Here is a 16,009-nt window from a genome sequence, read left to right as displayed (position 1 = left end):
ATAATATTTTTGAAAGTTATCACAAAAAAATCTCAAAATTAAACTTAATCTATATCTATACTTATAATAAAGCTCAATGTGTGTGTGTGTGTGTGTGTGTGTTGGCGCTCTACATGTAAGGTCATTTGACATACAGCTATCAAATTTGGTACATGTATACCTTAGAGGTCGGGAATGTGCACCTGGGGTCCCTTTTTTTGAAATTTTAATTAGAATTTTAATTATTAATTAAAAACTAACTTACCCGCCAAAAAAATCTTCCATTTTCCCCACCGCCAAATGAGAAATGCTTCAGTATTTCTTTTCTCCCAACAGAAATGAGGCTAGGGTTAACGTTTTTCGGCGGATTATTTCAAACGATTCTGTTTATTTTCTTAATGTTTTATGCATTTAAAATTAAACATTGTTAATTAATAAATGTTTCAGATTCATTCTGAAGTACTTTTGAATTAAAATAAAACAGAATAAAGGAAATTAAAAATTTCTAATCCGCATAGCGTTACCCCAACTGGCGTAGAAAAAAATCACGTATTTGCGTTACGTAACCGGCGAAGAAAATTCACGCATGCGCATTTTGTTCTGATTGTTGCCATGACAACGTTATCAATGGATGATTTAAATTATTTTTGGGTTAGTTGCATGCTTTTGTAAGTAAATTGTATTTATGTTAGTTATATATTTTTTGTATATGCTTATAGTTTTAAGTACATCGTTTTTTAAGTAGTTTTTTTAAAACCTGTTTTCAACCGTTTATTTTAAACGATTCGTTTTATTTTCTTAGTGTTTGATGCATTTAAATTTAAACATTGTTAATGAATCGATCTGCTCATAATGAATCTAAGAAAATTTTGTTGACCAACTCTTGAGATATTACATAAATTAAAAAGATATTCTTTAGTGCCCAAAAAGTTTAAACGCTGAGTGACTCTATTTTCAGTAATCAGATTATAAAAAAATGCTTTGTTTCAGTAAAAAATATTATTATATTAATTGAAGATAAATTCTTTCCACTTTAATTTAAAGCATAAATTCTACCGTTTTCAACCGTTTATTTTAAACGATTCGTTTTATTATCTTAGTGTTTGATGCATTTAAATTTAAACATTGTTAATTAATCGATCTGCTCATAATGAATCTAAGAAAATTTTGTTGACCAACTCTTGAGATATTACATAAATTTAAAAAGATATTCTTTAGTGCCCATAAAGTTTAAACGCTGAGTGACTCTATTTTCAGTAATCAGATTATAAAAAAACTGCTTTGTTTCAGTAAAAAATATTATTATATTAATTGAAGATAAATTCTTTCCACTTTAATTTAAAGCATAAATTCTACGGGTGCTAACAGAAAATGACAGAGATACATATTACGTTATGACTGAAGGCCTTTATAATATTATGAATGAACTATATGATAATCAAAATTTGAAGTTTTAAAATATTTTGATGAAGAAGCTATTAAAGTAGAAATTGCATAAAATATTTAATTATTAAAATTTTAACGAACATTAAGATTGGCGAACCGGCTGGTCGCCAAAGGCGGCTAGTACTTATAATAAAGCTCAATGTGTGTGTGTGTGTGTTGGCGCTCTACATGTAAGGTCATTTGACATACAGCTATCAAATTTGGTACATGTATACCTTAGAGGTCGGGAATGTGCACCTGGGGTCCCTTTTTTTGAAATTTTAATTAGAATTTTAATTATTAATTAAAAACTAACTTACCCGCCAAAAAAATCTTCCATTTTCCCCACCGCCAAATGAGAAATGCTTCAGTATTTCTTTTCTCCCAACAGAAATGAGGCTAGGGTTAACGTTTTTCGGCGGATTATTTCAAACGATTCTGTTTATTTTCTTAATGTTTTATGCATTTAAAATTAAACATTGTTAATTAATAAATGTTTCAGATTCATTCTGAAGTACTTTTGAATTAAAATAACACAGAATAAAGGAAATTAAAAATGTATAATCTGCATAGCGTTACCCCAACTGGCGTAGAAAAATTCACGCATTTGCGTTACCATAATTGGCGAAGAAAATTCACGCATGCTCATTGTGTTCCGATTGTTGCCATGACAACCATTATCAACGGACGATTTAAATTATTTTTAGGTTAGTTGCATGCTTTTGTAAATAAATTGTATTTATGTTAGTTATATATTTTTTGTATATGCTTATAGTTTTAAGTACATCGTTTTTTAAGTAGTTTTTTTTAACCTGTTTTCAATGATTTAAATTATTTTTAGGTTAGTTGCATGCTTTTGTAATTAAATTGTATTTATGTTAGTTATATATTTTTTTGTATATGCTTATAGTTTTAAGTACATCGTTTTTTAAGTAGTTTTTTTAAACCTGTTTTCGACCGATTATTTTAAACGATTCATTTTATTTTCTTAGTGTTTGATGCATTTAAAATTAAACATTGTTAATGAATCGATCTGTTCATGATGAATCTGAGAAAATTTTGTTGACAAATTCTTGAGATATTACATAAATTAAGAAAGATATTCTTTAGTGCCCATAAAGTTTAAACGCTCAGTGACTCTATTATCAGTAATCATATTTTTTTTAAAAAAATGCTTTGTTTCAGTAAAAAATATTATTATATTAATTGCAGATTAATCATTTACACTTTAATTTAAAGCATAAATACTACGACGGGTAATAGAAAATTAGAGAGATACATATCACGTTATGACTGAAGGCATTTATAATATTATGAGTGAATTATATGACTATCAAAATTTGAAGTTTTAAAATATTTTGCTGAAGAATCTGTTAAATTTGGAATTGCATAAAATATTTAATTATTAAAATCTTAACGAGCATTAAGATTGGCGAACCGGCTGGTCGCCAAAGGCGGCTAGTTTTTAATAAATTAAAATTTTAAAAAAATCACTCCAAGGTGAACATTCTCCCTTTCCGAAGTATATATATGCTATATTTGTTGTTTGTATTTGTAGAAAGCCAACACATACACAGACGTACACATATTTATCTATATTATTAGTAGAAATAATAATTGTCTCTCAATGGATGCTTTCGTGAAAAAATAAATTGAAAATGTAAAAACTCACGTGATACTTATTGCTGGAATTGAAAGGTATCTCGCAGATTTTTGGGTTTCGTTTGCGATAAGCAGCCACATTGCCTATAGCCAGTTCCATGCACTTCAAAATGGCGGATTCGGAAGCGTCACCTATACAGTCCCTGCAAAAGAGAGATTTCTTGTTCATTTAAAAGGTACAAAATAGAGCAGAGATTCATACATCGGGTTCTTAAAAGACCTTAATTTACAATACAGACCAATGCATTCAATATTTGAAAAGGAAATAGATAGCTGAATAGTGTCATACTGATATCTTGTGCGTCAAATTCTGTGTCTATCAGCTTTTAAAATAGTCATTCCCAACGCAATTTATTTACAATGGTAATTTATAATTTGCCATTACATTTGGAGTCTTTTGAGAAAAAGAAGCTTATTTTTATAAGATTAATTCTCATAAAGACAATTATGTTTTATTCCGTGCATAATTAAAACTATATAATGATGTGGGATTCGAGCAGCCAAGTGTCAATACATGCGTCAGTACCAGTGCGCTGACCGTTAAACAGATATTCAAACACCTTAAAGGCATGGCTAAATATACTTATTATAATGTCATTACAATACGAACTGTAAATCAAAGCTTAAATAAAGGTACAGTGTAATCCTATGATGAGAGTGACGAGTGTATTTAAATATGATATACCGAAGACTTTTTGTTCAGACGAAACATAGCATCAAAATTTTTCATTTGTAGAAGAAAAATATTCAAAAAGTGTTTACAGAGTGTGAGGAAATTCGATTAAAGTTTAGAATTTAAACTCATAAGCTTTAAAAAGGGAAGTATAAATTAGCAGCATAACGCTGGATTCGAATCGACAAATGCGTTTGCAAGCGTCATTACCATTTTCAATATGGGAAAATGAAATAGTTAGTTGAATTATGTTGTACTGATGTCTCGTGAGTCAGATTCTGTGTCTATTAGCTTAAAAAAGAGTCACTTCCATCGCAATTTATGTACAGTAGTAATTTATAATTTGTCACATCACTTGCAGTTTTTCTGAGTAAAAGAAGCTGATTTTTTTAGTTTAATTTTGATAAGGATAATTATGTTTTATGTTACGCATAGCTGATATTATATATTGACAAGAATATAAATGCGAACAATATTATTCTTCTGTAATAATTTGTTGAATCAGAATCTAATGAGTCTAGAGCATGTTTAGAATATTTCCTAAAATCATTTAGCGGATTAAACACGTATTCCGCAATGGCATACATTTGAATCGTTTTATGAAAATATTTAATGTATAACAAAAATTCATATTTAAAATTTTTCCAACTCAAATTATTATGTATTAGTAAAACAAAAAAAAAATAACTGAAAAACATATTTCCCATTTAAAATGATTCATTTATTCCAAATCATTTAATCAAATGTATCCTGACTGATTAATATTATTTATTTGAATTCAGATCCTGGGAGCTTTTAGGACTCATCAAAATCTTTCCAGATCAAATTAGAAACACAATTGTATACTTTATATTAGCACATTCGGAAACCTTCCGGAACTTCACTTAAGCGTATTTATTTTATTTCATTAAAAAAAATCATGTGAGGAAAAAAAAAAATAGAAGGTGGAGATAGGGTGATAGGTGATAATAGGGTGAATTCAGCAATGGTTTGAATTCAGGTTATTCATAAAATTTGGTGACATAATAACTGCTCATCTTTCTGCGTATCACCCCTTAGCGAAATTCTATCATCAACAGTTGTCTATGTGTCCGGAAACAAACAGTGCAAAGGAAGTGCGAGTGATGCTCATTGCCGTTACAATGTCTCCTAAATATAAGAGGCGAGCTAAATCATAGGAACTTACCTCTTGAGAACAGGAATGTTTTCTTGTCCTGCTTTGAATTCCGCTCTACTGCAGAGACAGGCCACTCTTGCTAGAGCTTGCCATCCAGCAGAAGTTTTGTCATACTGCACACCTGTGACGAGATGTCAAAAATTGTAAAAATCAGTTGTAAAAAGTGCATGTAAGAGCATACAATAAAATGCCAATTTTATAATAGCAGTAAAACATTGCATTTCCCTCGTCTTAATGTAAATAAAAATCGTTATGTCTATGTTTACATATAGAATGAATAAATATGACATCCAATAAAAAGTTTAAAAAAACACTAGCTGGATATAAAAATGAAAACCGATTTATTCAAATATCTTCTCTCGCAAACTACTGCCCATCTTTTGGACTGCAAATAAATTCCGCGAAAAAACGTTAACTGAAACAAATTAATTGCTCTAGCTGCTTTTGCACTGAAATAAATCTAAATCAATTTCTTATGTAATTTAAACTTGCATATATTTAGAAAATAAAAAAAGGTGACAGAAACTATCTAAATCACTAATTTATATATTAAATAAATCACATGTCAAATATAAATTACCATATGCATTTAATAATAGAACAGTAAAAAACATTAATAAGTTATAATTTATCTAAATGAAATTTATCTAGTTATTTTGCATAAATGAATAATTTTATTTAATAGTTACAGATGCTTTAACTTTAAATGCAAAAAAATATTACTTTTCCTATGAGATTAAATATATTTATATCTTTAGAAAATAAGAAAATCTCTTAAATAATTGAAGCACTTTTAATAAATATCACATAAGAAATTTAATCTTGAAATAATAATTTCCCAATATCCGAAATTATCGGCAGAAAGAGAGATAGAAGTAAACTGAAATATTCGTAAATTATCTTTTATTACATTACCTGACATCTCTTACTACTTTTTCATAGCATAAGAATAAAGTAAACGTCTTGATTTTTTTTTAAAAAAATACATCTGAAATAAAATATTTTTCAACCGAAGAAAAACGCAGGACTTAAAGATTTGATAAAATCATTAAATGAATTTGAAGTGAATTTCAGCAATAAAAACGAGTAGTGCTGCAAATTATATTACAGCAAGGAATATTTTTCACGCATTTGTTAAAATTACGAGAAATTTTCTTAATTTATTTTCTATTACTGAAAAGATAATTTTTAGAATTTTAAGACAGTATAAAAAATTAGCTTTGGGCAATAATATTTCCAAAAGTTATCGTGTTTAATTAATTAAATTTCACTCAGTTTTCAATGAATTCAAATCAATTAATATATTTAAAAAACACTTCTGATAGACATGATCGCTCTAAATCCTATTCGTGACAAATTTAGTAACTCTAAATGAAACGGGTTACCATATAAAACATAACAGACATTAAATATACTCGAACCTTCCCTTTAAAAGGAATCATAATGGCAAATGGATAACAAAATTTAAAAAACAAATTTTATTAAACGATTTCAGAAGTTCTTGGCAATACTTTGTTAAACCTATTCAGAAAATTTGATACATTGTTATAATTTTAACCGTTTAAAAAGGCCTTAAATAAAATATTCAGAGATAGGTTCGTGTGAAATTTTTGATTGTTAAAAAATATACAATAAATATGTATTTAATTGATCTCATATTTTAAAAAACGTTAGATAAGATACATGGCAGTAACTTAAAGCACTAATAAAATAACGCAAATAAAATAAATAAGAAAAAATTGTATACATTTCTTTTATACGCCGCAATGGCTTGGTGACTTTTCACTAGAGGGTTCAAGGTTCATAAATCAAATCAAAGAACCGAACTGCAATCAGGACTGATGCGCATTCAATCCGTCGATATCTAATATTCTCTCGTTGAAGTAGGACTACTACAATTCCCTGCAAGCTACAAAGGGATTGTTAGCTTGTCATCTTCCTCATCTGCAGGCGACTCAGAATTTGATTCTATGCGAACCAAAATAGACGTAGTGTTGCTTCATAATGAGACGTCAATATTACTAATTTCTTTTTTATCGGCATCCAGACGAACCAGCTGGTCGTCAAAGACGGCTAATTAATGATAAAATCTAAATTAGGACACAATCGTCTCTTTTTAAGGTCTCAAGAATGATTCCGCCTGATGCATCCATATAATTAACACATCTCATTATCACATCACAGACATAATTAGTTAAGTAATACAATAAAAATCATGTTTTGATAAAACGCAATTTGTTCAAATCTTAGTGTATTGCATCCAATAAAATCGCTTTTCAAAGACACTTTTATTTGTTGTGACATTTAGTCAGTTATCTCAAACATAAATTACCTTTGAGCTCATGCACCCCCTCCCCCCTTTTATGCTTTGGTATATCCGCCAACTGGGGAACTTAATTAAGTGAGAAAGCGTCGTCGAGAAACAGGTGGATGGAGAGAAATTTAAGGAATCCCGGGGTTGTTTGCGAAATAAGCGTGCTCGGTATCTGCTTCTGAAATGGACTTTACATTAAGAGAAATCCGAAGCCTGCAGCGAGTCATTAAAAGTTCCCACAGAATCAACTGTTTTAAGGACGAATTATGAGAATTGGAATAACAAAGAGTCAGCAGAGGAATAATAAGTTTGGAAAAGGTTTCTGCAAAGCAAGAGAAGGAAATTTTAAGTTCCATTAGAGGTTTGATTTTAATTCGGTTTCCTGGAAATATTTTAGTGCTGTATAGTACTCTTCAAATAAATGAGAAATGCTTGTTATGATACAGAAAAATAATCAGTCGGAGTGGTCATTCCTAAACTTTCTCGCAAATCCTCTAATAAAGGTGTTATACCAGAGAACGTCTTGCATTACAATAGTACGAAATATTAATCTTTGGCGTGAATTTAGTATTTTTACTGAATCCATCGAGTCATCTATGGCGAGTTTTTGGCGATTAATCCTTGGTATGCGGTTAAATGGTATCCAAAAATCGATTTTTTTTTTTTTTGCTTTCGATGCGAGTTTTCTAAATTATTGAAACTAACATTTTTACTGAATCCATCGAGTCATCTATGGCGAGTTTTCGGCGATTAATCCTTGGTATGCGGTTAAATAGTATCCAAAAATCGATTTTTTTTAAAAAAAAAATTTTTTTGCTTTTCGATGCGAGTTTTCCAAACTATTGAAACTAACATTTTTACTGAATCCATTGAGTCATCTATGGCGAGTTTTTGGCGATGAATCCTTGGTATGCGGTTAAATGGTATTCAAAAATAGATTTTTTTTGTTTTCGATGCGAGTTTTCCAAACTATTGAAACTAACATTTTTACTGAATCCATCGAGTCATCTATGGCGAGTTTTTGGCGATTAATCCTTGGTATGCGGTTAAATGGTATCCAAAAATCGATGTTTTTTTGTTTTCGATGCGAGTTTTCCAAACTATTGAAACTAACATTTTTACTGAATCCATCGAGTCATCTATGGCGAGTTTTTGGCGATTAATCCTTGGTATGCGGTTAAATGGTATCCAAAAATCGATTTTTTGTTTTCGATGCGAGTTTTCCAAACTATTGAAACTAACATTTTTACTGAATCCATCGAGTCATCTAAGGCGAGTTTTTGGCGATTAATCCTTCGCATGCGGTTAAATGGTATCCAACAGTCGAATTTTTGTTTTCGATGCGTACAAAACTATTGAAACCAAAAATTTTCACAAAACTACACTTGTAGTCACAAATTCTCATACCAAATTTGATATATTTAAGTCACTGCGTTTTTGAGTTTTCGCGTTAACTTATTTCTGAAAGTACAGACCGAAAGACAGTAAAACACATTGATTGGACTTGACTCAAAATTTGACAGATGTCTGTAATATAGTCTTTTGTAGTTATCGTGCTAAATTATATTCGAACAACTCAACAAACGGACTTCCTCTGAACGGATTCGGCTCCAAATTTAAAGAAATCAACAAATTTTGTTTAAAGACAATATACAAAATTCTGTTCTTCTACTAAGATTTTCTATATGTTTTTGAGTTATTTTTATCACATACAGACATAATGCTAAAAATGTGTTTTGAGAACTCAGGGAGGTCTAAAATGTGGAGATTTATCAAACTCTTGAGCTAGATTTTTTTTTTTTTCGATTATAATAATTTCTCTATATTCTTTGTAAAAATCATGAGCGTTATTTATCTTTGAAATTTGACATATTGAGTTGATGTTAGCCAAGAATGCCTTTAATAAGACAAAGAAGCCATTATCAACAGCTCACCAAGTTTGAACGAAGTCGTGTAATAGGACTACAAGAAGATGGATTTTCTTATCGTGATATTGCAGAAAGACTTGGCCGGAATGTATCCACTGTGCATGATTGTTGAAAGCAGTGGTCAAGGGATGGTACGCCCTCAAGAGACCGGGTTCCACGTGGCTCTACAGAGAGCGAAGACCGCTGCATTCGGCGTACGGCTGTGGCGCATCGTACTGCGTCTGTGGCAGAAATTTGAGCTGCAGTTGGTACCACAATGACACAATGAACTGTTAGAAATCGGTTACTTCAAGGACAGCTCTGAGCCAGGCATCCTACAGCGTGCATTCAACTGACTCCAAGCCATTGTCGTTTGCGACGCCAGTGGCGTCAAGCCAGAGCTCATTGAAGGACGGAGTGGAGATCTGTTGTGTTTTCTAACGAAAGCAGATTTTGCCTTGGTGCCAGTGATGGCCGTGTGTTTGTCAGAAGCAGGCCAGGAGAACGCCTGCAACCAAACTGTCTGCGACACTGGACCTACATCTAGAGTCATGATCTGGGGAGCAATTTCCTATGACAGCAGGAGCACTCTCGGTGTTATTCCAAACACACTGACTGCAAATTTGTACGTCAGTATGGGAATTCAACCTATATTGCTGCCATTCACGAACATCATTCAAGGGGGATTTTTTCCAACAAGATAACGCTCGCCCTCATACCGCTGTTGTAACGCAATGTGCTCTACAGAGTGTAGACATGCTACTTTGGCCTGCGAGATCACCAGATCTGTCTCCAATGGAGTACTTATGGGATATCATTGGACGACAACTCCAGCAGCATCCACAGCCAGCACTGACGGTCCCAGTATAAACAGAACAAGTACAACAAACATTGAACTACATACCTCAAAGTGACATTCGGCACCTGTATGACACAATGCATGCATGTTTGCAGGCTTGAATTCAAAATTCTGGAGATTACACCGGCTATTAATGTAACAGCATTTCACATTTGAAATGCATTTTCTTGAGCTTAAATTAACCTGTGATCTTGAAAATTTAATCAATTAAACATGTTAACTAGACAAATGCATTAACCAAATTTCATTATTCTACAATAATTTTTTCTTGGCGTTGGGATTTTTTTTCCACCAGTGTATAATGACCTCTAAATTTTTTATCTGAAACATCAGGTTAATAAACTGGAATCAGAATATCAAAAAATAATTATTTTCTCAAAGGGAATAAATAGATTAAGAAATTTCCGGTGCTGTTATGCTGGAGAATTTTGGATCTGGAACTAGGCATATTTATTAGATATGACTCAATTAAATGTTTGGATGCATCTTTTCAATTCCAAGCTCATCAATCAAATATTTACGACTACTTCCTCTTTTCGAGAATATTAGCAGCTAAACCTGACATTTTTAACTTTGCAATCACGACTATTTCTTTTCTTTCCTATCAGATCACATCCACTTATTTCGATTTCATCTTTCTCGAATGTTCTATCTCATCGCATTAACGTGAATCCCGCAAGGACCCAGACTTGGGAATCAAAACATCCCGAATCTGAGTGGGCATGTAATTGGTCCTTAATTCATGAAATGGAATTCTTGATTCTTCCTACTCGGCGCAAAATCCATATCACTTCACACATTCGGAGAAGAAAAAAAAACGACAAGATGACACCGTGCATCCTTTCGAACGAAGCGAATTTTTAGTTCTTTAATGGCCGACTCGTAGTCCGGCCGAATCGACCTTCGCAATCAATTTAAAACTCATCATCGCGACTTCCCATCTCCCTTCACTATCACAGACTTCCCATTCATTCATCGGATCGGACCTTCCTTCGGACGTCACCCCGCCTAAAATGACAAATAACTGAAAAAGGAAGAAGATACCCGCGTAGCCAGTTGAAAGAAAACAAGATCGTTTTTGAAAGCCATCAATGAATGAATCGACCTTCCATGCAGTGACAAAGCCTTTTTTTTTTTTTTTTTTTTCTTCTTTTTTGGTGGAGAGAAAAAAAATGGTAGTTCTCCCTTTAGAAGCTATTAATTCCCTTTGGAATGAAAAAATGCCAAAGAAATTTTTTTTCATTCCATTCCCAGCAAATGACACCGATGTGCGAAGAAAAAAAGTGCGCAAAATAGGAGTCTTTTAATCCCACTAGTTCTAAAACCGAAACCAATTTCATTCGGGTCTCCTTTTTTTATTTATTTTCGCCCTGGGAAGTTTATATTGATTCCAACGGAGGCCAAATATCGGACATTTCAACGAGATTGGGTGTTTAGATGTGTTCATGAATTGAATTTTCGGTCCATGTCGGCTAAGATGTTTTCATTTTGGGTCTCGTTCTGAAATTCCACCAAAGCAAGCAAATCAAGTCTGGCTTAAATGTAAAAATTATAAAAATAAATGGGAATAGTGTTCGAATAGTGTCGAAGATAGAAACTAAAGGACACACTTAAATTTAAACCTGAATCCTGATTAAATTGATTCAGCTGAATCCTGATTTTTCATGATTCAGCTGAATAAAAACCTGTCTTATGGAGATTTAATGCTGCAGACAAGATGCTCTTAAAAGAATTGAAGATTTTTAATAGAAAATCATAAGTAATCTTATTTTAAGTAATTAATGAGTCTGCTCGGGGATTTTCATTTTATTTTTATTTTCTGTCCCCCCCGGGGGGCACCTCGAAATGAGGATGATAGGCTTCCGGCATGGTGGTTGGATCTCGCCACCCTGGAGGGTACACTAATAGGTGGGGGATCTGGCTCCTCCCATCGATGACGGGACGTACTTCCTTCGGGGATTGTTGTACCGGGGCCGGTGACGGCCCTTAGGACTCAACCACAGTTCCCGCCAATGTTGCTGTTGCGGCGGTCCGGTCATTCAGTTTTATGGTTTAAATCCGTGTGCCTTCGGGCGGGTCGGAGAGTTAGATGGTTGACTTATTTTTATTCTCTCCTTCACGAGCAATATAAAGAGAAAGTATTATAATTGTCAAACATTCGAATTCAAGATTTTGACGATTACAGCGCACTCCCGAATATCCGGTTCGCGACTATCCGGCTTTCGTACTAACCGACCAAGTTTTTCAACAACTAAAAACTGTAAATGTTGACTCTTATCTTAGAGTTACCTTTTCATATCTGTGTATTATTTATCAGTGGAAAATAAAATTCGTTTGAGTCAATTTTCCTAAAAATTAGGCCTACTATTTGCGTTAAGGTTTTCTTTATGCTTCCTGCATTTAAGTTAGGCATTACAAAATTTATGTTAAAATGTGAACAGTTTATAAGCTTTAACTTACTTTTTCCTTAAATAAATTGCTGAAACGTGCAGTGAAGTATATAAACATATATAAACTATCGCTACACAGCCTTCTATTTTAACTCGACACGTTACCTGCAACGGCTGCTATGATTCGCCGGCCACGTTCATGTTCTACGTGGCTTGAGATAAATAGAGGACTTAGTACTCAAAAGAAATGAGAAAATACGTCTTATAACATTGAGTTTTGATATAAAAACTTTTTCTTCTAGTATTGGTGGGTAAAGAAATGAGTTCATAAAACTGCGATCAATCCGGCTTTTTTTATCCGGCCCAACCTTCCGCCACATTAGGCCGGATACTCGGGAGAGTGCTATATCTGCATTTCAGACCTTCAAGAGTCCGAAAACACTTTTTTCGAACTCTGGGAGAAACATAAACACATACAGCATAAGTGCCAGCCCGTAAGCCCAGAAAACTCGCGCACATCTGTATCGTTGGCACTTACCTGACAATAAAATTCTGGAGATGAACCCCTAAAGTACCACCGCCAAATTTCTTCATATATGTGAATCTGCTGCATATCAGATCTGGCGTAGAAGATGAAATGTTTTTTCTGCTGATATTATTTGTAGAGTAGACTGCTAGATTTGGTGTCGTCCTCATTATCTTACCACGATTCAAAAAGATATTGTTCTTAAAATATTCCTTCAAAACGGAACCCTAATGTAATGTAAGATGAATGCAAACTGTATCTCCAAGAAGAATAAGGTCAATAATATTGTTCAATAACAAAATAATAAAAAGTTAAAGGCAAGTTTTTATTGTGAAATTTTAAAGAGTGAAAAGCAAAAATACCAGAGTAATACTTCCTAAAAGGTTTGAGAACTTAAAAGCCAAAACCTAAAAGAGCTCAATTCAATCACATGCTAAATAAGGCATAATCCACATAAATCAACCCGGTGTAAGCTTTGCTACGAGCTTCCCTTTATATTTGTTTTACTACTGATTCCCAAGGATCTTCAACACTAAGCTTCTTGACATCCGATCCTTGTCTTTGAGACAATCATGACGATCTTAATTATATGAGGACGGTTTATCTTAAAGTGATCCCAAGAGAGTGATGTGTAAGTAAAGTGATCCTAAGAGCACCACAACAATGAAGCCTTTTCATGAAACAAAACTATCAAGCATTCATAGGACTTAAGCCACTCTTAATTAAGTGTGAAATGCAATGAGTACTTAGCCATAAGAGTAAGTGTATTGTGAAGTATTTTAGGGAATTATAAATTATTAAAATGCAAGATAATGAATATTACTAAAATTTACTTCTTCTTTTTTAAAAAGTTTTTAAAAAACTTTCGCCTATTTTTTTTAAAAAATACATCAAATTTCCTTATATGCAGCCATATTACGATGCGTGCAATTATGTGAGTGCTTATTGATATGGAGTTTTTTCATACATTTATACATTTTATACATACATTTATTCATTTTTCTTTTCGTAAGGGAGTTAAATAAACCTTCCACCATAATCAAAACGTAACAAAAATGCGTAAGGATTTAAAGAACATTTCAAAATATAAAATGAAATTTTGAGTTCATATTTTAGTTACTTAAATATCTCGGTTTAAAACAACACTGGGATTATTTTGGAGCAACTTGTAATTGTTAGGCTCGCTCAGATGACGAGGGCGACTCTTGAGCTGTCACCCTTCCTCTTTCCAAGCATCCACACCACCACAAGGAAGGTCATTCGACCCTGACAGATTTAAAGTAGATCAAATCCTTTTGAATGACGGTTCTTCGCTGAAATCAGGTTGAAAATTTGAACCTACAAGCCCCAAATCCGGGACTACCGCATCCCATAGAAAATCTGAGAGAGGACAGTCATACATTCTGGAATGTTTCGAAAATAAACTCACCTGATTGATCTTCCGTCGTATCCGATTCGATGATCTGATTATCAAACCACATATGGGCCACTGTCATTCTATTCTGCGTCAAAGTACCCGTCTTATCAGAGCAGATGGTGGAGGTGGAGCCTAGAGTTTCCACAGCCTCCAAATTCTTTACGAGACAATTCTTCGATGCCATTCGCTTGGCCGTTAAAGTCAGACATACCTACAAAAATGTTCGATTCGTATTATAAAATAAAATAAAAATTTAGATGAATTTTCATTAGTGTATTAAAAAGGAGAAAAGCCAATTTTATCAAAATAATGGAAGTCAAAACAAAATCGTAAAAGCGTGAGGTTTTAGTTAAAATACTCTAAGTAAGTTTGAATTTTAATCACATTTATAACATACAAATGTTGTTGAAGGATGTTTAAAAATCTCGTAATATTCATGTTGACTTAGTTTCTTTGTAATATCGTTTTCAGTACGACTATGTTTTTAATTTTAAAATTTTGCTTTGTACTTTATAGTACTGTAATATCCTGCTCCAAAGACTTTTTTTTATATTTAATGTATCCTACTTTTTAATCTTTAATATATTTTATATATCGTTGCTATATGACAGAAGGTCAAGATCATTTATTTTCAGCCAATTATTTCTGTATGTTGTTCTCGAAATAGAGCCAAGTCAAGATATATTTAATCATTTCAACGTTCAATAAGTTCCTAAAACATTAAAATATTTCGTTTTCATTTGTCAAATATAGAAAATTTCAAAGCACTTGCCTGACGGGAAATGAGTGCAAATTTGAATACAAAATTCCATCTTCACAAACATGAAACAAGTTATGTCAAATAAAAGCATATAACTAATTTGTGTGTAGTAGTAATTAAAAGTATTATATTAAAATACTTCATAATCATAGAAGGTTTGAATGCTGCAAAACATTTTAGACTAAAATTCTTTTGTAAAAGACTGCTGAAGAAAATCAGGCAACATCTGCATTATGCCAGGAGATAAAAATAAAGGGGGGAAAATCGTAATTGGTTTAGCTTCATGCTAAAATACCTAACTCGCACGCGAATTTGCAACAATTAACATTCGACCTCCAGTTTTTATTAATGATATATTTTAATTAAATGGGCCTCTAATAATCACTAATAATCTATTTTGGAAAAAATTCTATACAAAATCGCACAGTTTAATAAACTAATCATTTAATATAAAAACCCGTAAGGGTGGTCTTCTTTAAATCGAAAATCTGAAATGAGGGTCTTATCTCCTTATGCCCGTATAAAATCGGGTACCTTGGCTAAGACCACGAATGCTTTGCTTGGCATTGGCGAACAATAATAAATAAAATATTGATATTTGGCGTGAATTTAACGTTTTTAATGAACCAATAATGTGATCTTTGGCGATTTTTAATATAATATAAAAGAAATAGTACAAGAAAATTGAATTTGTGTTTTCGACACATTGTTTTCAATCAATCGAAACCAAAATTTGACACAGAACTATAATTGAAATTAGAAAGTTACATATTGAATTGTATTTCTGAGTTATCGGGTTTACATACTCATAAAGTTAAAGACAGACCAAAAGTCAAACTCTCGACAGATTTTATTCCAACTTTGATAGATCTCTACCTTTTTGATGCTAAATCAGAGTACCAAATTTTATCTATCTAGCT

General features: G+C 32.5%; 1 protein-coding gene across 2 annotated transcripts in view; it reads right to left on the bottom strand.

Annotated features, from left to right (window-relative positions):
• The window catches only part of LOC129984347 (sodium/potassium-transporting ATPase subunit alpha-like), a 90,769-nt gene that overhangs the window by 40,980 nt on the left and 33,780 nt on the right, over positions 1-16,009 (bottom strand). For both annotated transcript variants that reach the window (XM_056094212.1, XM_056094213.1), the window contains exons 8-10: positions 14,342-14,540; positions 4,926-5,037; positions 3,077-3,209 (exon numbers count right to left, since the gene is read on the bottom strand). In XM_056094212.1, the coding sequence (XP_055950187.1) occupies positions 3,077-3,209; positions 4,926-5,037; positions 14,342-14,540 (444 nt within the window). The remainder of the gene's footprint in view (positions 1-3,076; positions 3,210-4,925; positions 5,038-14,341; positions 14,541-16,009) is intronic.

This window comes from Argiope bruennichi, chromosome 9, assembly GCF_947563725.1.
Source record: "Argiope bruennichi chromosome 9, qqArgBrue1.1, whole genome shotgun sequence".
NCBI lineage: Eukaryota > Metazoa > Arthropoda > Arachnida > Araneae > Araneidae > Argiope > Argiope bruennichi.
This window is presented reverse-complemented; position numbering and strand designations above follow the sequence as displayed.